This window comes from Dipodomys merriami, unplaced genomic scaffold (assembly GCF_024711535.1).
Source record: "Dipodomys merriami isolate MVZ:Mamm:240054 unplaced genomic scaffold, mDipMer1.0.p SCAF_17, whole genome shotgun sequence".
Taxonomy (NCBI): domain Eukaryota; kingdom Metazoa; phylum Chordata; class Mammalia; order Rodentia; family Heteromyidae; genus Dipodomys; species Dipodomys merriami.
The window spans coordinates 7002112-7027403 of NW_027203048.1; the positions used below are offsets into that span (position 1 = coordinate 7002112).

The 25292-nt window shown below is 47.7% G+C and overlaps 1 protein-coding gene across 7 annotated transcripts in view; it reads left to right on the forward strand.

Annotated features, from left to right (window-relative positions):
- Positions 1 to 25292, forward strand: part of Klhl29 (kelch like family member 29) — a 293879-nt gene that overhangs the window by 147049 nt on the left and 121538 nt on the right. For 6 of the 7 annotated variants that reach the window (XM_070025077.1, XM_070025073.1, XM_070025078.1 and 3 more), the window contains one exon: positions 10546 to 10878. In XM_070025077.1, coding sequence (XP_069881178.1) covers positions 10594 to 10878 — 285 coding nt within the window. In that variant the 5' untranslated portion in view covers positions 10546 to 10593. The remainder of the gene's footprint in view (positions 1 to 10545; positions 10879 to 25292) is intronic. The other variant, XM_070025075.1, reaches the window with a different exon arrangement.

Sequence of the window (25292 nt, forward strand, 5' to 3'; positions counted from 1 at the left end):
GCACATAACTATTGAGCCCTTGTGATCCTCTCCTAAGAATATTCTCCTTTGGTCTCACTGTGTGAATATTTAGAGTCCTGTTCAATTTATCATGTCTCGGTGAAATTTTTTGTCTTCTACTATCCATTGTGTTTACTTGTAGATTTATAGTGTCAAGGGATTCTCATGGGAAGGAAAAGGGGCACACAAAGTCTTGACTCGTGAAGTGGAGCATCAGAAGATAAACCCAGCTATGTTGTAGTTTTCCAGGAAGAGGCCTGGATAAGCAGGAATCCTCCCCCCACCCCATCCCCACCAGTGATGAGCTCAGAAAGCTGGGCGCCTGCACTTAACTCAGCTGAAGGTTCCACAAATCCTGCGTGCTGAAGTGGCTGTCGGTTCCACATTCGCTCTGGACAGGGATTTTAATGTCCCCAGCCCTCAGAGCAATTCTGCAGCCATCAGCCCAGACGCTAGTTACTTGGTGAAATAAAAGAGCAGTTGAGTCTCTCCCAAGGAAGATAATATCCTGTCACAGGCAGTATGATCTGCCGGCCATGTGACAGCCGTTCCCTAATGTTTCCAAATAGACTTTTGAATAGACTCTTGTCTAGAAGAAAGCAAATTGCAAGAGCATTTTTGGCAGCCAAATAGAGCACACGCATCCGTCTTTCTTCTCTGCAACTGGCTGCTGGGTCTGGCTCCAGGCACCAAGTAGGATCCATTCATCAGCCTGGGTCACTGACGAACACCATTTCCTGTGAAGCAGCGAGCTTCTTGAATTAGTCAGTTCTGCAAGATTCAGAATAATCAGGCATGCCTGAGAGGCGGCCCGGAGCGAGTGGGAGGCCTGCTTAGAGGAGAGACATTACTGCAGAATCCAGCTCTAGAGGCTTCGATCTGTGGGTTTTGCAGGTCTATGGGGGAAGAGGGCTCCAATTTTCAGGTTTCCATTCTCCATGGAGCCACAAGAACAAGGAACCAGAAAGAGCCAGGATGATTATTCATAATGATAACTCTGGCTAATCTTCCTGTAAGCGATCCAACCAGACCCGCCATAGCTCGAGCGCTCATCGATCCTGATGTTTACGAGCTCCTAATTTATACACGCCTCCCCTCAGTTTATGCTGATATTATGTTGCCAACTGTCATTTCCAATATCTTTTTTATTTTTCATTATCACCATTATAATGATTTACACCAGGAGCAATAGAACAAATGCCTAGTCAATTAGTCCCATGAGAAAAGTCTTTGAATCATGTGTGCTTTTTTGGAAAAAAAAAAATCACTGCATCAAAACCCACAGCCAGCATTTCTTGAAGCAAAGGTGTACAAGAGAAGGGCGGGAATGGGGAGGCTTGTTCTTTTAATATTGTTCATCTGAAACGGGCACTGGGTATGGCCTTTTTTCAAGGCAGGGAGATTGCTTTTCGTGTGAAAAATTGGGCCCAGAAAAGGAATCGGTGGCATTTTTCCTGAAACCTATCATCAGAAAAGCATTTTGAACATTTGTCATTTTAGGTCATGTATTAAGCCCTGTAATTATGGAATATGGGTTTTTCCCAAAAATACCCCTACCTCCCCCACACACTTCTGCTAGCCATCCAGGGTATTGATGCCTGATCCTAGGGCCAAGCATGAGCCCACTAACCTAAATGGATCTTAGGCTAGTATGTGCAGATTATAACCTGTTAAAAGGTAGATTCCCACTGGGACAGGCCTGAGATTCTGCATTTCTAAGAAGCACCACCAACCACTCTTTGAGGAGTAAGGACTGAGGCTCCTGTCCTCCCCCACCCCCCCATAAACTTCTGAGGTCAGTGCTTCCCTGCCTCTACTGTCAGGATGCTGTGAAGGAAATGGCGGGAGGGCTTTGAAAGAAATTGTGTAGAGAGGTCACTTTCTTCTCTGAGCACGTACAGATCTCTGTGTTTTCTCACAGGTCCTATGTCATAGTAGATCTACAGATTTCATTTCTCCCACATAACTGTATATTGTGTACCAAGGATTCTTCATTCACAAGCTTTTACCATGAAAAATAAAGGAGGCACTGGCCACTTTCCAGGTGATGGATAGATTTGTAACATGCATAGCCATGATAGCTTAATGGTTTCAGAGCTGCACATTCATCTTCAAATACAACAAGTTGCGCACATTAAATATCTACAGCTCTTTGTATGTCAGTCATACCTAAATTAAGCAGTTAAAAAAATAGGATCTATGTGAAAAATTAGAGCAGAAGAACCGTAAGGTCAAACTGTTGGTAGTAATGACCCCTACTGGATATTTAATACACCACTCCCTTCCCATTTCCTGGTGCTTGTCATACCTGACACCCACTACTGAGAGATCTGAGCTCACAGGATTGTATTTTCCTCAGAGCTTTGCATGACTGAGATTTGTGAAATTCATGCAGGCTTAGTGACATCAGAAAAAGCAGGCTCTCTTGTCTTTAAACAGTAAAGATGACACCCCAAAGCTGTCTATTACAGAGATTCATGCCACCTGGGGTTCAGAGGTGGAAGTGGAGATCAGAGGTCAAGATTCTGGTTTCTAATTGGATCTGAGACATCCCTGACTCTCCCCAGTTCCCCACTACCCAGCAAGGCAGGCCTGGGAAAGCTGCTTAGCTGGGTTCAGACCATGAAACCTTCTGGCTGCTAAGCCACAGGGCTGGGCCAAGCCATCACAGCCTGGTGCTGAGCTGGGCAGTCTTTACACTGGTCCTTGGTGAATGGAACCTGCCTGATAGTGAGGTAGCAGGTGATCATCAGAGCAGAGGGGAGGTCACACAGGGTCCTTAATGGCTAAACAAAGCAAGGTGGGAAGGAAGGACTCTTTCAGAGTAGAGGTGAGCTATGACAATAATACCAGGTTTTGTTCAGCTGGGGCCCTTATATTTTAAGGTAAGAATTAAAAATACAACCACCCCTCAGTTTGCTTATTCTGAAGAAGAATTGGGGGAGACTGGCATCAGTCTATAAAATGGCCTCACAGCTCCATTGGCTTAGGCTGGCTGAAAGCCTTTGAACACGGAGCTTGTCCCAAATAGGCACCCACACTGGATACCCATGACCCATACATTTTATGTCCATATTTCCTCCCCATGGAAGATACTTCATGCTTAGGACAGTGTGCAGTGCCAGGATTGGAGTGTGGCAGGTAATATACAAGCTATGGCACCGGTCCTTGTCTAAGCTGTGTAAGGGCACAGGCCTTGGTAAATCCATTCACCTACACCCAGCCTAGTGCTCTATGCTGGAAAGTGTTTCCTGTTTTCTACCTCTGGGTGCTCAGCCCTCTGCTCCATCAGTGGCAGGGGAGGAAACAGAGGAGGGATAAGTGACCTGATCTCAGGGGCAGGACCAAAACTCACATGGGAATGAAGCATGCTCATCCGTTGCTGAAGCAAGTCTGGCCTCTACCTCAGAGAGAGACGGAGAGAGACACAGAGAGAGAGAGAGAGAGCGCTGGTCAGAGGAGGCATGAGGGTGAGGGCTCTCAGCCCCAGCGAGAATTTAATCCTCAGTATTACCTGGGGGCTCAGTCAGGGAGGATGCAGCTCACTAGGGGGTGCATCAACCCCCAGATACAGAGAGGCATTTCCCAAGGGCATCCCCAGCTCCTACCAATATCCATGTCATGTCCTGGCCAAGCTGGCTTCTCCAGAGGCACCCAGAGAATTCCTTTGTGTTGCTTTTGCCAAGATGGTGTTCTGGCTGCTGTGTAGTATTTTGTTCCAGAAGAAAGGCTAAAAGATGCAGAGAGGGAAACGAAAATAATAAAGATGGGCACAGGCTGTTCCAATTGACTTGGCAGCACGTCTCCCCCAAATGAGGCAATCATCCATTTTCCAATCGGGCCCGGACGTCCGCGGCTCATTCCTCAGCCAGCCACCTCAGCTCCCCTGTCTGGAGGCAGCTCGGGCTCCCTGCCTTCCTGTGGATTAATCACGCCTTCGGGGCCCTCGCAGCCAGCAGCCCACTCCTTCAGCATGCCTTAATGATAAGAACGAGGAAAGGGTCATTAGCCACCTGTGATCCTATGTGCAATGTGGACACACAGCGCATGTTAATACGCATGGGCCAGCGCCAGCAGACAGAACACACAGTGTGCCACTGGACACAGACCATGGACATCCTGCCTGGGTGTTTAGACAGTCACAGCTTCCTGATTGTGAGCAGAGACTCTCGGTGGCCAGTGCCATGGACACCTGACACTACCCCCTGGGCTTCAGCCCCACGTGGATGACACCAACACACTGCAGCACATGGTGATTCTTAATTATTTGTTGAGGAATTATTCATGTGGATGGTTTTCCAGACAAGTCTGTGCAGCAGGGCTGCTTGTCTTGTGTCTAGCAACTGTCCAGGAGACAGAGCTCTACAACCAGCTGGTGAAAAATCAAAGCTGTGTCTTAGGTGCCTAGGTGCCAAGGCTGAGCCTAGATGTCTGTAGATTGCCCTTGTTGGACCATCTTCAGGCCCTGGATAGTCTAAGTCTTGCTTAAAATTGGGCCTAAGGCCACTGTGACACTCCTGAGCTGAGGGACAGGCTCATCCATCAAAATAGGTCCCAGAGCTAGTGATACAGGACCCTAACATGGATGTAAGCTGAGGATGATCTTCGTCCCACCCTCATTCTGTTGTCTCTCAGGGCTTCTGGGTGAGAATAGCAAACCAGGCTTCATCTGCCTAGCACAAAGGGTCTCAGTAGTTTTGTGTGTCTACAGACACCACACAGCCTCAAGTTGACTGTCTCCTGTGTTCTCACAGCAGAAAGCTTCCAGTCCCTGCTGGCCTTGAGGTTTCAGGCCTCTGCTCCACCTGAACTGTAGGATACGGCCACTACTCGGCGACCAGGCGCTTTCTCATGTGTAGAGGAACCACAGCTTGATCTGTACAATGGTCCTGGGGGCGGGTAGGGTTGCTCATCCCCATTTTGCAAATGAAGAGGGTAGGCAGAGTTATGAAGGGACTGGCGAGGGAAAAGGCAGTGGGAGAAGGCTTGAGAGGGCCAGGATTGCCTTGTCTTCCTGGTTCAATCTTTGAGGGTCGTCTCCTGCTCTGCACTGGAATGAACAAGCCTCGGAGGCAGATGATTCCTCCTTCATTCTTGAACGTACCAGGCACTCTGGCCGCTAGCATTGCTGACCACCAGAGAAATCACTCCTTTCTGCCAGCAGGAAGGGAAGCCTCTCATTTCCACTCACTCCTGATGAGCAAGACCCTGAAAGGAAGTACACTTGTGGAGGTCCCAAGTCAATGCCTGCCCCTCAGGTACAGAACACTTGCTGGGAATGAGCGAGCCAATAGGGGAGTCTCTAACTCATCTCTCAGGGTTGGGAAGCAGCAGGAAGATCCTTCCTCCTCTCCTAAGAAGTAGAAAGGAAGGAGACCCTTCCCATAGGGTTCTGTATGCTAATAGGCACACCCAAACTGCAGCTTCTGGGGTACTTCAGAGGGATCATGTGAATCAAGAAGTCAAGCTTCACATTACAACTTTCCCTAAAACTAGTCAGTATACCATTGCTGTGTTTTGGGACACTAGGAGCTTTGTCCTCAGGTTTGAGGTATGCCTGTGTGTATTAAGGTCACCATAGCAGTTTGGAACTCAAGCCTGAGTTGTAGTTCTACCAATAACTAGACATTCATTGAGAGCAGCCTTTGGCCTATCAGATCATATCTTGGTGGGTGTGAATCCCATTCTTCCTGTGTGTCCCATTTGTGCCAAAAGACCTCCTGCTTCCTTCACCACCCCTGGAGAAGAGGAGGTGTATCCAAAGAGAAGGGAATGGAAAATCCAAGGTCTGAACTGACCAAGCTGTGGGCAGAAGTGGAGCTCTAACAGCTCTGGAATTGAACCAGGCACTGAGAAGTAGCCACAAGGGCCCTCGTAAAGGTTACGTATATGAGGTCATGGAAGAGTATGCAAACAAGCATGGACTAAGGTCCAGTCCTTTTCCCACCTCTCTTCTACTCCAGCATCCTCTGGACAGTTCAACAAACAGACCTCAGCATGACCTGCCTCCACCCCCCCCCACTCCCCCCACCCCCCACCCCCCACCCCCGCTCCCAGTCTAAGATTCCTCGACTCCTGAGCTTTAATCGTCACATGGGGTGGCATCCATACAGGCCCTGGCAAGAAACTCCTCTGTCAGACAAGAAGCCTGAATTCTAGTAACTATCCCCTCCATACCGAGGAATGACTGCTGCTCATACCCTCCCTTCGTGGTACAGGGCCTCGTGCCAGGCTCTGCCAGTTCATGGGCAGCCTGCCAGGAAAGGGCGCTCCCACAATAAGGAAGCATTTTGCTGTGTTTTGTCTGTAATTGTTTGACCAGTCTGGACTGCTGACACCTCGTCCATTCAGGGCCTCCTTCCGCTGCACGTGCACTTCCTGTGTCTCCTGCAGCGCCACTCAGGCACACGTGTGTGCACACGGGGCCTCTGTGACACACTGGCTCTGAGCCCAGCAGGAAATACTTAAGTTGCCACCTCAGGAGCTGGCATATTGCCGTCTCGCTCAGAGTAAACTGTGTGACACATTTCTTTCATTCGTCTAAAAGGGAAAATTAAACTGAGGAATGAGGTCTGACCCGAACGCTTGCATGCAAATAGTTGACCTTTGTTTTGAATACACTTAATGAGACTGAAACCAGATTGTGTGGCCTCCAGCTGCCTGAGTCTCCACCTCTTCTCTCGCTTTACAAGGAGGCTGGGAGAGATGGCTGTAGTTTAAAGATGGCAGGTTTGAGGGGCAGGCTTTTCTTTCTGGAACTGTAAGATGGAGATTCGAGGGGCTCAGTAGGGGATCCCTAAGGCAGTCAGCTGAGAGGCTGTATTGGCATGGGAGGCTTTATTTAGTCTGGTCCCAAGCTGTTCTGCTAGCTTTAGGCACGTCTTATATTACGCAGGCATTGGTCATCTCAGGTCAGCTGGGAAGAGATGATTTCTCTGAGAATACATGAGGCTGTGTTGCTTTGTTGGAATATAGGAACTGATTGAGTGTATCAGTCAGGCAAGGTTAGGTTACACTGTGGTAACAGGTTGTCTAGCCACTACAGTGCCTTAGCACAATAAAGATTTAAATTCTAATCTCCCAAATCTTGACACAGTTGAGGCAGCCTTTTCCAGGAGCAGCTGCACCCTCTGGAACACGTGATCTCCACGGTTGTCAAGGTTGTGAAGCAAACTACAGGGTCATAGAGGATGTTTCTGTTTCATTTATGTTTTTCATTGGTGCATACTGATTTGTACATAGTAAAGGATTTTGTCATGACATTTCCATGACATAGTCACCCCCCCCCCATTTCTTTCTTACTCCCGTCCCCATCTTCCCTCTCCATTTCTATTTCTGCTCCTTCTTAATAGATCTAGAAGCCATCTCCATCACCTCCCTACTTTCTATCTGCCAGACCCTTGTCTGGGAGATAGCTGGGAGAGATGATCCTTGGGTGGTAGGAAAAAGAACGCAGTGTGGAGAATATATAGCATAGTCTTTGTCCACATTGGAGTCAGCCTAGGGAAGAAGTGCCCTGAGGCAGTGACCATTAGCAAGAATCCTGCCTTGGCAGGTACTTGAGAGACCAGACCCTGAGCTACAAGGTCCAGTTCACCATGTAGATATTCCGATAGCTTTCCTTAGAGGCTGAAGTCCTTCCAGCTTGGAAGTTAGGTCATCTTCTTTCAGTACCTCCAAAAAATTGCCAGTCAGAACCCTCAAGGATTAGCCAGTGACTGTAATCCTAACTATTCAGGCGGATAAGATCTGAGGATCATGGTTCGAAGCCAGCCTGGGCAGGAAGGCCTGTGAAACTCTTTATCTCTGATTAACCACTAGAAAACTGGAAGTGGTGCTGTGGCTCAAAGTGGGTAGAGTGCTAGCCCTAAGTCCAAAAGCTCAGGGACAGTGCCAAGGCCCTGAGTTCAACAGTCCAAGCCCCATGAGCAACAAAAAAAAAAAAGGGGGGGGGGAAGAAAACTCAAGGATTCAGTTGTCTTATGTCCTAATGTGTTTGTTCTTTCTAGAAATGTCCAGCAATTAAGAAATACAAATATACTAAAATTCCTTACGTGACTCTAGGCTGCATGCTGGGGTTGCCAAGATAACAAGGACTTGGACCTTTGTCTTGAGATGGCAGACATATGATAACTATGGGTGCTGGCCACTGAGAGGTGGGCTTTGGATATCCTGCCAGACATAGAGTTCTTGTCATCTCCAGAAAGAGGTAGTACAATGCCAGCTCATAGAAGATAGGTCTTAGCTAGTGAGAGGGTCAAAAGCCATTCCTACCAAAGGAGTAATGTTAGTGTGGGCCCTGAATTGAGAGGCCATGAGGCCTTCAGAATCCATGAGTGTTTGGAGTAAGTGAGTGTCGCCTCTGGGATGTGGTGAGTGAGAGGGGGAAGCTAGAAGAACGAGCCGGCCCAGTCCCTCCAGGGCTTCTGGGCCACTGGGATGAGTTAGGACTTTATCATGAAGAATGGAATTTTAACCAACTACCACGATCAGATTTGTGCTTTAAAAAAAAAAAAAAAAAAAAAAAAAAAAAGCAAATAGGTGGCAGGTGGAGAATGAACAAGAAGGGCAAGAATGAGGGCAGGAAAAGGAATCAAAGTAGTTGATGGGAAGACAGTGAAAGAAGGAAGTAGCCATGTAGATAGAGGTGGGTTTGAGACCCACTTGAGCAATATGGTCTAAGACTCTGCTGTCGAATAGAGGCAGAGATGGGGAAACAGCAGCCATCTCTGAGGCAGAGAATTCCTAAGGATGTGCATTTGGGCAACAGAACAAGAAGTTCATTTAGGGACATGTGGCACTTCGGTACCTGGGGAACAGCCAGGCGACGGTGTAGAGCAGGCTGTAGGATGGTAGGGAGATGTTAACCGGAAATGTTAAGAAGTAGGTGTTGGATGAGGTCCCTCAGAGAATGCTTAGGGAGTGAGGAGAAGGGGAAATTGTGGAGCACCAGGGAGCTCCAGCTTTAAAGGCTGGGCATAAGCAGTGTGTCACAGTGGCCACAGAGATGGGCTCACCACAGCATGTAAGGGAAGCCAAGTGGGACATGGGGCATGAGCGTACATTGGATTTAACAAATGCATTGCCCATGACCTCAGAGCAAGTGCCCCAGTGTGGGTGCAGTCAGGGCTACGCAGAGTCCAGAGCAGACTGGAGGAAAAAGTGTATGAAGGGCATGGGGGGAGAGGAGAAACAGATTTTCACTTTTTCACCATGTGATATTGACAAGACATTTTTACAAGAAGTTTTGTGACATCATATTAGCCAGGAAGCCTAGCAGTGAACACAGAGAGCCCACATCTAGCTTTGAGGGTGAGGCTCATCTCTACCTCAGGTGGGCCATGGGCTCAGCTTCGGGCTTCAGGTTGGACTCAGGTCTGCTTCATGCACCTGGCAGAGGGGGCAGCCAGAGCCAGGCCAGCCACAAGCAGAGCATGGTGGCCTTTTGCTTGGGTGGTCAAGGCTCTTACTCCATGACAGTAGTAGCAGACAACTGTGGTAGGTTAAAAAGGTTGGAGGAGAGTCTGGCTTTATGTATATACTTTAAAACCCTAGACTGAAAGTGATTGAGAAATAGAATGGAGCCACGTGGTACCTAAGCTACAACTTCTCCATCCTTTCTGCAACAAAAACAGCCTCTTCTTCCTGCCTTTCCCTCTTTCCTGACTTGGGTAGCCACGCCCTCCCTGGAGAGGAGCCAGCCACATCGTGGTGGTGCTGAGAGCAAGATGCAATCTTCGGTGACTCAGAAGGCCCTTCCAATACCATGGTGTGTCTAGGTCTCCATGACAACCCTGCAGGGCCTTCTGTTCAGATACTAGGAAGGCCATTTGAAAGATGGCCTGGGAAACAGAGGTCAGGGTATACTATACAGATTCTGGTGCCCAAGATGGAATACTAGTAGGGTTGAGGTTATGAGGAAGAATTCAATTCCTAGAAGCTGGCAGCTTTCAGAGGCTAGGGTCTGGAGGCAAGACATCCTCGCCTTGTTCTATTTCCCATCCTTGGGGATCACCTTATTCTTGGTGAGTTCCCTTGAACATAAGCAGGGAACTATCTGTGCCACGCCATATCACAAGTACTGGAAGGAGCAAATGAGATGTCTGTCAAGGCTGTGTCTATTTTACAGGGGTCTCCTGAATCATGTAACCCGTGGTTGGAGAAGGCATGGCCAGAGGGGTCCACGGGATATTTTTTCACAGTGGGGATGGGAGGAGACAGGCATGAACCATCATTTAGATGGCTGTCATTTACCATAACTGAGATGGTTGTCTTTGGCAGAACAAAACCCACTAAACTGGGCTCAAATCCTGCCTCCTACACTTTTTGCCACATGATCCTGAGCAGATCATTTCTTCCTTATCTGTGAAGTGGAGCTGATGAATGAGCCAGGCTTACAGGCTTGCTCTGATCCTGAAAGGAACTTGTATTTGAAAGCCCATTATGGAACCCAGAGCAGGGGGGCTTGGAGAGATGGTAGGTACCTTCCTGCACCCTAGCAGGGCTGCTGTTATCTAAACCTTTATTCTCTCTGCTCTATGCCAGCAGGTCCGGGCTCTGTTTCCCTGTGAGAAGCTGCCTCGGCCCACCGAGATGTCCCGGCATCACAGTCGCTTTGAAAGAGATTACCGGGTAGGCTGGGACCGTCGTGAGTGGAGTGTCAATGGGACCCATGGGACCACCAGCATCTGCAGTGTCACCTCAGGAGCCGGGGGTGGCACAGCCAGCAGCCTCAGTGCTCGGCCGGGCCTCCTGCCACTGCCCGTGGTGCCCTCCCGGCTGCCCACACCGGCTACGGCCCCTGCACCGTGCACCACCGGCAGCAGCGAGGCCATCACCAGCCTCGTGGCCAGCTCGGCATCCGCGGTCACCACCAAGGTAAGACTTTTGGTGTCCTATCTGGACATGAGGTGGGCAGAGGAAGTCCTGCCTTCCTGTAGGACCAGGCCAATACCTTCTCCACTGTGTTTCCCCCAGAGTCATGGCCTCCCTGGAGTGGACCTCAACCTTTCCAGAAGGTACCATGGACTTGATCCACAAAGTCTCTATCCTTGTCTCACTCGCAGGGTATTTAATTGGTGACATGCCAATTACATGCTATTGAATGAGTGAAATAAGAGTGTGCGCAGCTTGGCAACAAAAGTTCCCTGAGACCTTCAAAGGTCCTCAGAGGCATCAGTGTGTGGGGTTTGCCGCATCGGTGAGTTTCCTCATGTCCCTGGTCTCCTCCAAGCCTAACGGAAAGTGTGTCTTATGGGTAAGGCTCCTGAGGCATACTGTGGTTTTAGTTGCTGCTCCAAGGACCCAAGACTAGCCCTAGAAATTGCCTTCAGGGCATTCACTCACTCCATCTCTTCTGGAAGAAGCAGTTCCAGCCTCCAGAATACTAGCAGAAGCCAGTCTGTGTATTAAACAGAATGTGGAAATGAGTGTCGTCATGGCTCTTGCAGAGTTTCAAGCTGAGCTGGTTCGCCTTGTGCTCGCTGCTCAGAGCCCCTCAGGCAGCCTCAGCCCCAGAGGGACGGCTGGTGGCCAAGGCAGGAAATCCATTCATCCCATCCTGCCATTCGGCCATGCAGGGGGCTCCACAGGCTGTCTTTGCCTCTGTCAGCCATTCAGAGTCTCCTCCCAGGAACCCTCTCAGGGCCTGCATGTGTGCATGAATGCAGGCATGTGTGAGTGTGTGTGAGAGAGTGTGTGCTTTTCTTTTCTTGCTTTCATAAAAGTTGCAGGAAAAATTAAAAGGTGGGAAGTCCTGGGCCGGCCATTGTGAAGTGGCTGTGGTGGAGGATGGCGCGCTCCAGGTGTGCTGCGCCTTTGTGATTTTCAAAACTCCCTTTCAGCCCTGCTTCCCATTAATAACTGAGAGTGCTGCTGGCCACAGAGCCCGGCGGAGGCCCGAGACAATGGAGCTATTGGAGGCTGGCTCTCGGCACACTGACATCGTGCTGCAGTGCCTTATTGATTTTATTTTCCTGTTATGAAAACACCACCCCATTGAGGAGAGGAGGGAAGGAATGTCAGATAGGAGAAGAGATGGAGGACTATTTGGGCACAAAGCCCCCCCACCCCAGGCCAGCCAAACACATTCTTCCCCTTGGCGCCAGCCCCTGGCCTGCTCCGAATTGGTGACCCTGCCCAGGGGAGCCAGCTGCCAGCCTGCAGAGCACATCTGGCAGGCACTCTGCCAGACCAGCTGTTGGCCATCTGGAGAGTCAAAGCCTCTAGGGCTGATGGTGGGGCTCCAGGTGGGAGAGAGAGAGAGGTTAGACCCTCCGGCTCCCTTGATTTCCATCCCATCTGGATGGGATGACATCAGGCTATCTTGGGAGCACAGCTTTCAGCTCTGCCAAGCAAAGGTTGGTGCTGACGGCTCTCTTCATAGCTGACCTGCTCACATGGTGTCTGCTTTGCTCCAACGCAGTTCAGTGTTCACCATTCCTGCCTGGCCAGGCCTCAAAGCACAGCCACATGGGAGCGAAGGAGCAAGCCCCAGACAGAAAACAACAGCTGAGATGAGGACTGAGCCAGTGGCCAGCCAGGAGGAGGAGAGATGGTGAAAGTTCAGGCCTAGGAGCACAGCCAATACCCTGGCATGTGACAACACAGAGCTAAATTCCATCTCCCCTGTGTAAGTTTTGCCAGCCAGTTTCAGACCTGCAGGGGCTTGTGTGTGCCTGGTTGTGTCTTGGAGTGTTTCAAGTATTCAGAAGTTCTGAGAAAGGGCAGGACAGCAGCTCATGGCAGCTTCTAGCCAGGGCAGGGCTATCAGATGTGGTCTGTGGTGCTTCCTGCCATTCTCGTCTGCTGCTTCCCACCCAGAGGCATGGTGTATTTTCCTTTCTTTACTATTTTATTTTACTTTCAGCAGTACTGGGGTTTGAACTCAGGGGCTTATGCTTACTAGGAAGGTGCTCTACTATGGAGCCGTGCCTTCAGCTCTTTTGCACTGGTCATTTCTAGAAGTCTCACTTTTTGCCCAGGCCCTGGCCTTGACTTCGAGCCTCCTATTTTATGTTTCCCATTGTGATTTGGACGATGGGTGTGCACACTGCATCCAATGACTAGTTCTGAGGAGGTCTTGTGAGTATGCCTGTGCTGCCCTTGAGCCTCAGTCTTCCAGATCTCAGGCTCTCCAGGAAATAGGATTACAAATGTGTACTATCAGTGCCCAAGTAGCTTGTGTATCTGACCCCCTGCAAAAATCATATCAACTCATAAGCAAGCCCAACCCACGTATTCATGGGCTCCCTGGTCCACCAGCTGTCATGTAGTCTACAAAGATAACACCTCTCAGGGAACTGTGGCCATTGCAGTATAACCAGATGACTGAGTGTCTCTCCTGTTTGAATTTATTGGCAGAGGTAGCTCCGTAGTGGATAAAGCCAGACTTTAGAATCATACTATCTGGATTTTAATTCCAGTCAACTACTTGCCTACTGAATAACCCTGGACAAGTCTCAACTTCTCTGGGTCTCACTTTTGTATACATATGTGTGCCAGTTCTGGGGCTTGAATTCAGGGTGTGGATGTTTTCCCTGAGCTTTCTTTGCTCAAAACTAGCACTCTACCACTTGAGCCACAGCTCCACTTCCAGCTTTGGTAGTTAAACATAAGAGTCTTGTAGACTTCTCTGAGCTGGCTTTGAACTGCATTCCTCAGATCTCAACCTCCAAAGTAGCTGGGATTACAGGGGTGAGCCAGTGGTGCCAAGCTTGGGCCTCACTTTTAAAATATAGAACAGGTGGTAGTCCCAGCCTACCAGAGTTGGGAGGATTGTGTGATTAGAAATATGTGCATAGTGCTGAGAACAGAACAGGCCCTGGCAGGTGGAAGTCCTCTCTGAGGACTTCCCCACCTCCATTGTCACCAGGTTGCCATGGGACAAGACTGTCCCCTGTGAAGGCAGGTGTTTACTTCACCAAGAAGACAGGTCGGTCTTCAGATACAAAATAGGAAATGGGCCCCATGTAGGTAGATTTGAGTAATTGACACTCAAGGTAACACAGAAGCAAGAGGGACCTGGAGGAAGAGGGGAGGGAATTAAGGTAGCTCTCAGGCTCCACACTGAACCAAGTCTATACATCAGATCACCTGGAACTTGGGGAAGGAGATTGAAAACTTGTTTAGTCTGTGAAGCCCCAGTGTGTACCATAGCACAGAGACTCCACTGCAAAAACGATGGAGGGAGCCAGCCATACAGAAGCTGGGTGCAGGGCTGTGCTTCTGGTTCACCAAATGTGTTAAGGCTACTTGTAGGGACTGGCCAGGTCTTGGTGTCCATCCCCCTTCCCCTCCCCCATCCTTGTCCCCACTCTTATCCCCACCCGTCACCACTTTCACCTGCTGGGAAGGGAACAGGGTAAATGTCACATGCTCTGAGGACATTCCCAAGCACCTTGAGCCATTATGTTCCTGCTCTCCGCACGTGGTCCAGTGCTGTGTCTGTTTCTGCCGAGCCAGGGCTGGAAGCCTCAGCTCTCTGCGGTGACGATGACCACTGGTTTCCCAGAGGCCCAGAACCAAGATGATAACGTTTTCTGTCACTGATACCTTCAGGCCTGAGTTGGTTTTTCTGATTTTGAGGGGTTTTTGGTTTTGGTTTTTTTGTTTTGTTTTGTTTTTGTTTTTGTCCGTAGCCTAAAGGGTTGTGTTTTTTGTTTTTTTTTTTTTACATTTTGAAGGAAGGATGGATGAGCACTGTGGCTGTCCCAGGCTGGAATGTCAGGAGGGTCTAACGGGCTCTTCCTCCTCCCCCACTCCCATCACACATGTATTTCCTTCAGAGTTCTAGGACATGAGTCCTCCGGGCGCAGGGACCATATTTCCAGCCTCTGATTTTGTAGATCAAAACTATGAAGCCCGGAGAACATGCAACTTACCTACTTGACGAAGGCCACCAGTGGATTACTTAGAATCAGAACCAGCCTGGGCCGGTGGATTACTAAGAATCAGAACCAGCCTGGGCCAGTTCTCTCCACCTTAGGCTGCCCAACAATATGCACTCACCATGGTAAACATGTGGTTATGGCAGATGTGTCATCTCTTATCACTGAGCTGACCACAACTTCCAGACTTCAGGCCAGAAAAAAAAGGGGGGGTGCATTGACCTCTCAGAACAAGAGGGAAAACATAAGCCAAAGGTTATGTTGACGCACATTGCACAGGCTTGTAAGAGCTTCAAGGCCTTTGGGTCAGATGAACTGGGGTTGAATCCTAACTCTGCTACGTACTAGCTAAGCTTCAGTTTGTGTATAAGATGGGGAAAATGATTGTATCTTCCTCCTAAGGATTATTTAAATTAATATGTGTAGAAAAGTCTAAAAAAGTACCTGTCACTTAGTAAACACTAAGTTAATTTTCAAAAGTTAAATTTAAATGAATATTAGAAATGCCACAGTGAAATACCTTTTGTACAGTTAATATGTGCTATTAAAAATTAAATAAATGAGCTGGGTGCTGGTGGCCCACAACTGTAATACTAGCTACTCAGGAGGCTGAGATCTAAGGATCATGGTTCAAAGCCAGCCTGGGCAGGAAAGTCTGTGTCACTCTTTACTTCCAAATAAACTACTCAGAAAAAAGCCAGAAGAGGCACTGTGGCTCAAGTGGTAGAGCGCTAGACTTGAATTAAAAGAAGCTCAAGAACAGAACCCAATCTGTGACTGAGTTAAAGCCCAAGCACTAACACCAAAAAAAAGGAAGGAAGGAAGGAAGGAAGATTAAACAATTTTTAAGTTAAATTAAGCTAGGCATTGTTGGTGACTCACATGTATAATCCTAGATACTTCAAGAGGCTGAGATTTGAAGATTGCAGTTTGAAGCTACCCTAGGCAGGAAAGTCCATGAGACTCTTTATTTCCAATTAAGTAGCAAAAATCAAGAAGTGGAGCTATGACTTCAATAGTAGAGTGCCAGCCTTAAGCAAAACAAACAAACAAACAAACAAACAAATAAAGAAAAGGATAGTACCCAAGCCCCCAGTAGCAGCATACACAAAAAGTTAAATTAGAAATGGGATCTAACCAAGAATCTGTACTGTGGAGAAAACTGTCCCCCCCTCTCCCCCCCCATGGTTAGAGCTGAGCGCCTCACTGAGCTGCCCTTTCCCCACCCTGATGCATGGGAGCTGCAGCTGTGACAGCAGGGCACTCCTGCCCCCCACTGGCTGGCTGGCACCTGGGCAAGAGCACACCTGAGGCTGAAGTGGGACTCCACAGCCAGACTTGTTTGTGGGATGGAAGGGAGGCACCCAATACCAGTAGCTGCGGCTGCTACTGCTGCTGCATGAAATTTAAATTATTTTCAGCAAACCTGCTTGACAGATGAAACAGAAAAGGGCCCGCTCCATAGAATGCAATTTTGTTCCTGAAAGAATGGACTGCAGGATTCTTTGCCGATGCCTGTGAAATGTGTGAAGGCTTTTGCTTCTCCTGGTCAGGGGCGGTCAGGCTGAAACATTGCCATCATCCCTCAAAGCTAAGCCCTTGAAAGTAAGTCTGGCAGACAAACAGCAGTGTAGCCTATCTGAGGCCCTGAGAGAGCCGAGAGGGCCAGGAAATCTGCCCTGAGCACCAGGGACTGGCATTTATGAGCATGTGGGGCTGTCAGGGTGGATATATCTCATCATGTACAACGTGTGTGTGTGTGTGTGTGTGTGTGTGTGTGTGTGTGTGTGTGTGTGTGTGTGTGTGTGTGTGTGTGTGTGTGTGTGTGTGTGTGTGTGTGTGTGTGTGTGTGTGTGTGTGCATCCATGTCCCCTGAATACTGTAGCTTTTCAGGAAATGCTCAGGGTCCCCTGGGGTATCACATGAACAACCACAAAGCCTATTGCCCCATCCTGGCTGCCCTGTGGTTCTGGGATCTGTGAATGGATGAGTTGGGGGGGTGGGGGCTGATTTCTGTCTCTTGCATTCAAGCTGAACAGCAAAGGCTGCTGAGTGAGATGGTTGGGGGAACGACTCAAATCCCTCTTCACCATTCCAGACTTGGAATGATTTTATCCAGAAGGCTGTGGCTTGCTCCATGAACGAGTATTTGTGATTTCCCTGGTGATAAATTATCGGCTGGATAAAGCATTGTGAGACATCGTGTGCCTTTTCGTACAGAGCTAATGGCTTTCGCCTGTGCCTGAAGTCACACTTACGGTGTGGATTGTATCTTCATTGACGTAAAACCCATCTGTCAGTCACAACGTGGGTACAAAATTGAAAAGTGTCACATTTCCAAAGCACCCATTTCAAAGCTTACTTTCGGGAGAGTAGATCTTGAACTTCAATTTCTAAGTAAGGGGTAAAAAAAAGAGATTATGTCTTTTTTTTTCCTCGCTTGTGTAAGAGATAAGCCACAGTCTGGACAAAAGAGTACAAAGGATTACAATGTAAGGGTGTCAGAGAGATCGTGGACTAGAGCCAGAGGCAAATATAGTCTTGCTGCAATAATCACACACTACCCGCCCCCCAAACTTGGTAACTTGACGTCACTACTACTCTGTGGGTTGGCTAGTCTGTTCTGGGCTGAGCCAGCTTGCTGATCTCCGCTGGGCCCTCATTTGTCCATGGCCAGTGATGAGGGTCATCTCACTCACAGGTGTCCTGGATGGTCAGCCAAGGCGAGGTTCTCCCTGTGGCCTTTCCTCCTCCATCTGGCTGGCTCAGGTTGTTCACATGGTAGATCAGGGTTCCAAGAGCAGCGAGACAGCAAGGTCAGCGTGCAGGTGCTTTTCTCACCTCAGCTTGAGGCATGTTTGTTAAAAATTCCGTCAGCCAAAGCAAGTGGCATTGCCAAGCCAGACTCCAGGAGTGGGCAGAGAGACCTTGCCTCTTGGTGGATGCTGTAAAATACCACATTGCCAAGGGGCAGCATCTAAGGCTGGGAAGAATTGTGGTTATTCTTACAGTATACCCCAGGGTCTCTGCTGCATTTACTTAGGCATAGTTATTCACCCTCCAGCTTCTGGCCAAGATTTGTGTGCCTCAGGCAGAAAGGATAGGATTAACCTATTACTTTGGCTACCCAGCCTGGTGCATAGAATCAGTCTGGATTATAGACTTATAAGACTCAAGACTTTCACACCCTAGTCTTATTCATATTCTGTCTACACAGAATGCCAACTGGGAGATGAGGTTGGGGGAGGAGTCAAATAAAACACCCAGCAAGGATTGTTGCTAGGGAGTAGGCTGGCCAATAGTTCTCAGAGGACCTAAAAGTTGCATTTACCTTTGAGAACCTATCACTGGCCAAAACATAGCTGTACATCCCAAAGGTTAGACTTGATCTTGTCACCGCCCCGGAATTGGATAGATTTGGACATACACAAAGACCGATACTAACCTACTCACTTAGATTTTTTAAAAAAATTACCCCAAGGACACCCCCTTTACAGACTTCCCCCTTAACACTCCACCTAATTCTTACGGGAAAACTTTCAGAAGAGCCTAAAATCAAGAAAAGTAACCACAGAGAGACAGTTTTCTCCCTAATAGATAAATCCCCAGTAGTTCCCCCAAAATAAGTCCTCAGAAAGGTCTCTTCTTAAATTAAATTAGGTTGGTTTGCTGTGAACAGCCAGGCAGTGCAAGATCAACATAAATCTTCTTATTCGGTGTAATGGGTTTTCTCCCTGTTTCATTTAATTACTCATGTTGCAATTAAACTCTTTCCCCCAACTACTGAAGGACAGTATTTTAGATACATTGTGAGTTAAATAGGCTTTGGAGAACTAATCTGGAAGTCTCACTCTATGTAGTTTTGTGGATTTTTTTTAATAAGAAAAGTATGTTCCAAAGTCTAAACTGCCAAACATATAAATGAATTTAACCGAACCCAACCATAGTGGCAGAAATAACTTGGGAAAATAAACACAGAAAGGAATCATGTTATGCACCCCAGAATTGTTGGTCTACCATCAGTTTCCAAGAGTTCTCTTTCTTTCAGTGAGGGAAATGTCTTCCAAGCACAGACTGGCCTATCTCTGGTCTGCTTCATTCATGCATGTCATACAGCTGCTCACTCTGGCCTCAGCCCTCTCTCCTAAGGCACTCTGCATGACCACCGAGAAGATGCAGGTAGAAGTCCCTGCAGACAGAAGCTGATGAAGGGAAGTAGATCACCCACTTCAACCCTTCCATGTGCCACACAGACTAAGGTCTCAACCCGCAGTGGCACGTAAATTTACATTGTGAATTTGTCTGTCTGGAATCCCTAGGCCACAACCTCACATTTCTCTAGTAAAGAGTGTTAAGTTGGTGCCAGTGGCTTACACCTGTAATCCTAGCTACTCAGGAGGCTGAGATCTAAGGATTACAGTTCAAGGCCTGCCCAGGCAAGGATGTCCAAGAGACTATTATCTCCAATTACTAGCAAAAAGCTGGAAGTGGAACTGTGGCTCAAGTAGTAGAACCTTGAGTGAAAAAGAAAAGGGACAGTGCCTGGGTCCTGAGTCCAAACCCCAGTATAGATACATACACACCCAAAAAAGAGTCCTGAGAACTTAATAACATGTGTGGACAGGACCTCAGAATGCATTCTGAGATTGTCATCCTGCCTCTCCTTCCCTCTGCTTCCTGGAGGATATGGACAATGCTTTGTATCTCCATGAAAAGAAGGCTGTGGTTTGGAGCTGGAGCACTGGAGACACATGTGTGGGAAGTAGAGGCCAGGCTCTTGCACAGTCTCCCTTGGCTTAAACCATTGACTGCCATATACCCTTAACAGAAACACTCCTACTAACTACCAAGACCTGCTCCTGAGGCTCCAGTGTCTCAGGTGAAGTCTTTTATCCCCTGTCCCCTACTTGTGCCCTATTTTGTCCTCAAAAGACCACAAGTCCACTTTGTTTCCCACTGAGTGTGAAGAATGGGCCAGCACCTTCATAAAGGTGTGTCTTCCTTTGTTGGAGTGGATTTACCAGCTCTCCTGGTACACTGGCAAGCCCTGGTCCATACCAATGACAGTTCTTTTTAGTCGGTCGTAGGTCTTGAACTCTGGGCCTGAGCACTGTCCCTCAGCTCTTCAGCTCAAGGCTAGCACTCTGCCACTTGAGCTACAGCGCCATTTCTGGTTTTCTCGTGGTTATTTGGAGATAGGAGTCTCACAGACTTTCCTGCCTGGGCTGCCTTTGAACCGTGATTCTCAGATCTCAGCCTTCTGAGTAGCTAAGATTACAGGCATGAGCCACCGGCACCCAGCATCACTGACAGTTCTGTGAGCCTCTACAATTTCAGAACAGCATCTGCCTTAGGTGACCCTGGGGAGCTTCTCAGAGAACAAGAGGATCCTGAGTACAGAGTCACCTTTCCACTGACTAAATCCAACTTCAGGCTAGACTGACATGGAACACAATTCTTTATGGACTACTTAAAGAATTCCATTTTCTTCTAAGCCTGGTGGTACAAGCCTGCAGTCCCAGCTACAAGCTACTCAGGAAGTGGAGATAGGAAAATATTGGTCTGAAGTTGTCTGTCTTCTTCAAATATCCTCACTTGCTCCAGACTTTACTTGCATGCGATCCCTTGTACTTCCTCATACAGTTATTATTTTGTCCCAGGTACTAGTTAAGCATTTTACCTAAGCTCACTTATTTAATCCTCACTCTAACTCTCAATGTCATTATTATTGCCTTCACCTAAGGGAGGAGACAGATCTTTTTCAAGATCAGCCAGCAAGACCATAGACAACCATGGGCAATCTTGCTCCAGAGCCCAGGAAGATAGAGCTCTGGAGAGTCCCACCAGCCTAAGCCTCAGGAAAATGAATGTGTGACTAAATGAACGAATGTTTGGACTGGCTTCCCCCAATACTAGTGACATAACCCAAAGATACAATTCCAGGCTCCCCACCAAAGCAGTTTTGCTCATCAGACACCTAAACCAACAGCATGTGAAGACCAAGAGGTTATATAGGAAGTCTTCGATGGAGATGAGGAAGTAAAAAGTTTGCAAGAAGAACCCCCCATCTCAGTCAATGAATCAGACAGGATGATGCACTCTGTCATTTCAGTTACATGGGAAGCAGTGAGACAGAAGTAGAATCATGGTACAGACCTTGTCTAATAGCTGATAAAGAATTAAAACAAAAAAGATGGAGTGTAGCGTAAATGGTAGAATATCTACCTAGCAAGGTCAAAGCCCAAAGTTCAAACCCCAGTACCACCAAAAAAAAAAAAAAAAAAGTCACATCAGGGTCCATGGTCCAGTCCCACTCCCCTTAAATATCGGCTCCAATAGGCTCCCTTCAATTCCTGTCTGAAGAGACCACAACTTTTCTAACAGGCAACCTTTGTGGTTAATAGAGACACTGTTCAAAATGCCCGGGGACCACTGAGCCCTGAGGCCTTGGCTTGTCTCTCTTTGCTCTGTGACGTACTGTAGAGATGGCTGCTCAGTTTCCATTCTAGAAGTAATTATATAGGCTGTCCACAGGTATTGCTGGAGAGGGGACCTGGGGGCTTCGGCAGACCCATACTCTGGGAGTGACTCACTTTGCTCATCAAACTTGCACCTGGTTGGGAAGCAGGGCCACAGCAAAATCCTGGTTTCTCATGTTCAGAGCAGCTGTGGCTCCCTGGCTTCTCTGTGTATTTCTAAACACTTAAAAAGGAGCACCAGGAAGGAAAGAGAAATAAGTACTGTGCTCATGGATTTTTCTCTCCAGCTTCTTCCTCACTAGGGACAGTGTCTTCCTGGGGAGGCAATACATACCAGCTCCTGGTAGTGAAAAACATCAAAGCCAGGGTCAGGAGATGGGATTCAAGACCACTGCACACCTGACCTTCTGAGGAACCCCAGGGTAGAACCTTTCGGTTTTCTGAGCCCTGTTTCCTACACATGGAAGCAGAATAGAAGAATGTCCCTTTACTGCTTTATAATGTCCCAGTTCATACAGACTGGGGATTTGAGAGGCTGTAGTTGGGGAAAGAAGGTGTTATTGCTTAACTGGGGCTAGAACTTAGGGCCTAGATGCTGTCCCTTAGCTGTGTGTGTATAGGTGTGTATGTGCCTAGAATATGTGCTGGTTCTGGGTACTGAACTTAGGACCTAGTCTCTGTCCCTTAGCTCTGTGTGTATGTGTCTGTATGTGTGTTGGTGCTAGAGATTGAACACAGGGCCTGGGCACTATCCCTGAGGATTCTTTTGCTCAATGCTAGCACTCTACCACTTGAGCCATAGCTCCATTTCCAGCTTTTTTGGGTGGTTAATTGAAGGTAAGAGTCTCATGGATTTCCCAAGCTGACTTCAAACTGCAGTCTTCAGATCTCAGACCCCTGAAATTATAAGCATGAGTAGAGTTTCTGTTTGGGATGATGAGCAAGTTTTGGAAATAGATAGCAATGCTAATTGCATGTCATCATAAATGTAATGACTTTCCATTGGATCATATTCCTCATAATGGTGAAAATGGCAAATTTATGAGAGTTCTATATTTTACCACATTAAAAAAATAAAACTAAATGTCTTGCTATAGAAAAAGAAAGAGATAATGTCTATAAATTTAGGGAGAAATTGACACATCAAGACATGTCTATTAAAAGTAATGACAGTAGTAGTCATGGTGACAAGAATGGAGGCTGAAACTACTCCACACAGACAAAGGTGAGTTGTAGTTTGTGGTGGTAGAGCATGAGGAAGAACTTCTAAGGTATAGACAGGAAGTGCCTAGACCCAGGAGAGTTTCCTGGGTCACTGTGGGGTTGATGTCACTGAGAAAAGCCAATGAGAAAACTCTACTATTCTATCCCCAACCACAGCAGCTGTGCCAGGCACTGGACTGCCCAGCCACAAGGTCAGAAAAGCACAATAAGAAACCCAGGCTCTGAAACAGGAGTGTTCAGGTAGAGGCTGAGGCTATTAGAGACCTATTTGGAGTTAGTTTCATTTACACCCCAAAATGCTGGGCCAAGGAGAGCCTTGGTTGTACTGTGTGAAGTCGTAAGTTCAGCATGACCAGCTCCACAGGTACCCTGAAAGCTGGAGCTAGGGCCTTTCTGGCTTAGAAAAAAATCCCTGATCTCTAAAGAGCTACCTTGGAGATGAGTTGAGACTGCTAGCCAGCCAGACTCCAGCTATGTCCCCTCACAGTCATCATGATGGTCACTAGTGTTTACTGAGTGTCACTATGAGCCGGCCATTAGCCCATAGACCCACTTTTCTCCTCACAACCCCATACTGTCAGTGCCATGACAACTTCATGTCACCTCCAGGGTGATGTCCAGAGCCGCAAAGCCAGCAGAGGGCCACCTAGCTCTGGATCTGGGCCTAGGATCTCTTCAGGATGCTACTGGAATACTAGAGACGTAGGCCTGCCATGCTCAAAGTAGAATCTGCCCCTGCTTTGAATATGAGTTGGATTCTGAGAGGGAAACAATGAAGAGGAAGCTTCACCATCCAGGGTTCTATAACCCTGCCTGCTGCCAACACAAGGCTGACTTCGGAATCCACCATCTCCTCTTCCATCAGAAACATGCTGAGGGTGTGATTTTTTTTAAACTCCCTCACAATATTAGGCTGAAGAGATGATGTTAGGCAAAATATATTGTACCCATAATTCATATTAATAGGAATTCAATAGTGGCAACTTGTCATCTGCTGAGATTAGGAGGGAATATCGTGAATATTATGTTATAGAGGCATTTAAAAGGCGTTGTGAATTACATTCCATTTCACCACATCGCGTGCTTTGTAAATAATTGAGGAAGAAACCTGTGCTCAGAATTTGGGATGATCTATTTTTGAGACTCCAGCAGTCCCCTCATTGGGTTAGTGGGACCACTTAATTGACACGGCCTTGGGGAAAGTGGATGGTCCATACTGGGCAGGTCTGCAGGCTTCACAAAATGAGCCTCTCCCTTCCACCCAGCAGAAATTAGTCAGGTCCATATTAGCACTCTACTATGTCTAGATACTGTATCCCCAGCCTCCTATCCTTGGAACTTTGGCTTCACAGTGGGGCCCAAATGGCCTCTGGTGATATCACTGAGTCAGCAACCCCCTTGTCACTGCTACCCACCCCCACTTTTTGTCCTCTTTATAGTAAAGACTTGAGTATCCACACACCTGAGGTCAGGCAGTCAGTGGAGCACCCACCACTTTGTTTTGGGTGGAAGACTCCCAACACTCCTCTTCAGGTGAGCTCTGAGCCTGCTGTCCTGCCATCTACTGACTCTCTGTTCACATTCCCCCGGCTCCAAGATGCAAGACAGAAGGGAGCTTCTCTGGTTCCTCACCTTCAGCTGGTAGTGTCACTTGGGCCTAGATGGAGCCAGATTCTCTCTTCTGTTTTCAATTACAAGAGCTTAGCTGGAGCAGAGGTGTGGCTGTCCCCCCACGGACAATCTGACAGAAGAGCTGGAGAGGAAACTCCAAGTCTGCATGTCCTCAGGTCTGGGCAGGACAGGTAAACCATGTCCTGTCTCAGGCTTTCACTGTTCAGACTCCCCTCCTTGTGTGACTCTGCCTGTCTAGGGACTTCAGGGCTAAAGAAATACCGTGTGCCCATTCTGAAACATCTGGTCATTGGTAAATGGAATGATTTTCTCTTGTTATTCAAGTGTTGCTCGTTCTAGTATTTCCCATTTGACTTTTGTCCTTTGGCATGCCTGAGGGCGACAAGAGAGAAGAAGAAGGAGGTGGCTGTGGTCTGAGAGGCAGCCAAGGCCAAGAGGTTTCTTTACCTACAGAGTAAAATGATCGTTAACCAATCCCAGATGGGATCCTAATTGCACACCAGATGTATAAGTACTTAACATATTTTTTTCCAGCACCAAAATGGAATTAGGACCCTAGACTAATCAGACAGCCCAGGTTTGATTCCTGATTCTTATAACTTTCTGTGTGATCTTTACCAAAGTATTTGCAGTCTCGGAGGCTTGAGTTTCCTCTTCTATAAAATTGGATCATAATTTTGTCTATTGCATTGAGTTGTAGGAGGGATTAATTGAATTAACAAGGGAAAGGTTTTGCTGCCATATGTAGGATGTACTCTGTAGGCATGATCTGTTATTATTTTGATCGTGACCTTCATTGTCTGGCCTTCCCCTCTCTACTTGTCTGTCTCTCTCTAGAACATGGGTCCTTGAGACAAAAGACCTTGTCTTAGATTTTAAATTGCTAGTACCTTACGCTTGCCTGTTATGTGCTCAGTAAATATGTGTTGGATTCTCAAAGTGAATTATGGGTAGAAGGTGTAGTCATGGAAATCCACTTGCTGTACTTTAAAAAAAAGAAAAGGCTGTGCACTTCTGAAATTCATATTCTGCTTTTCCACAGTGGTATTCTTGTTTCCAAGCAGTTCCA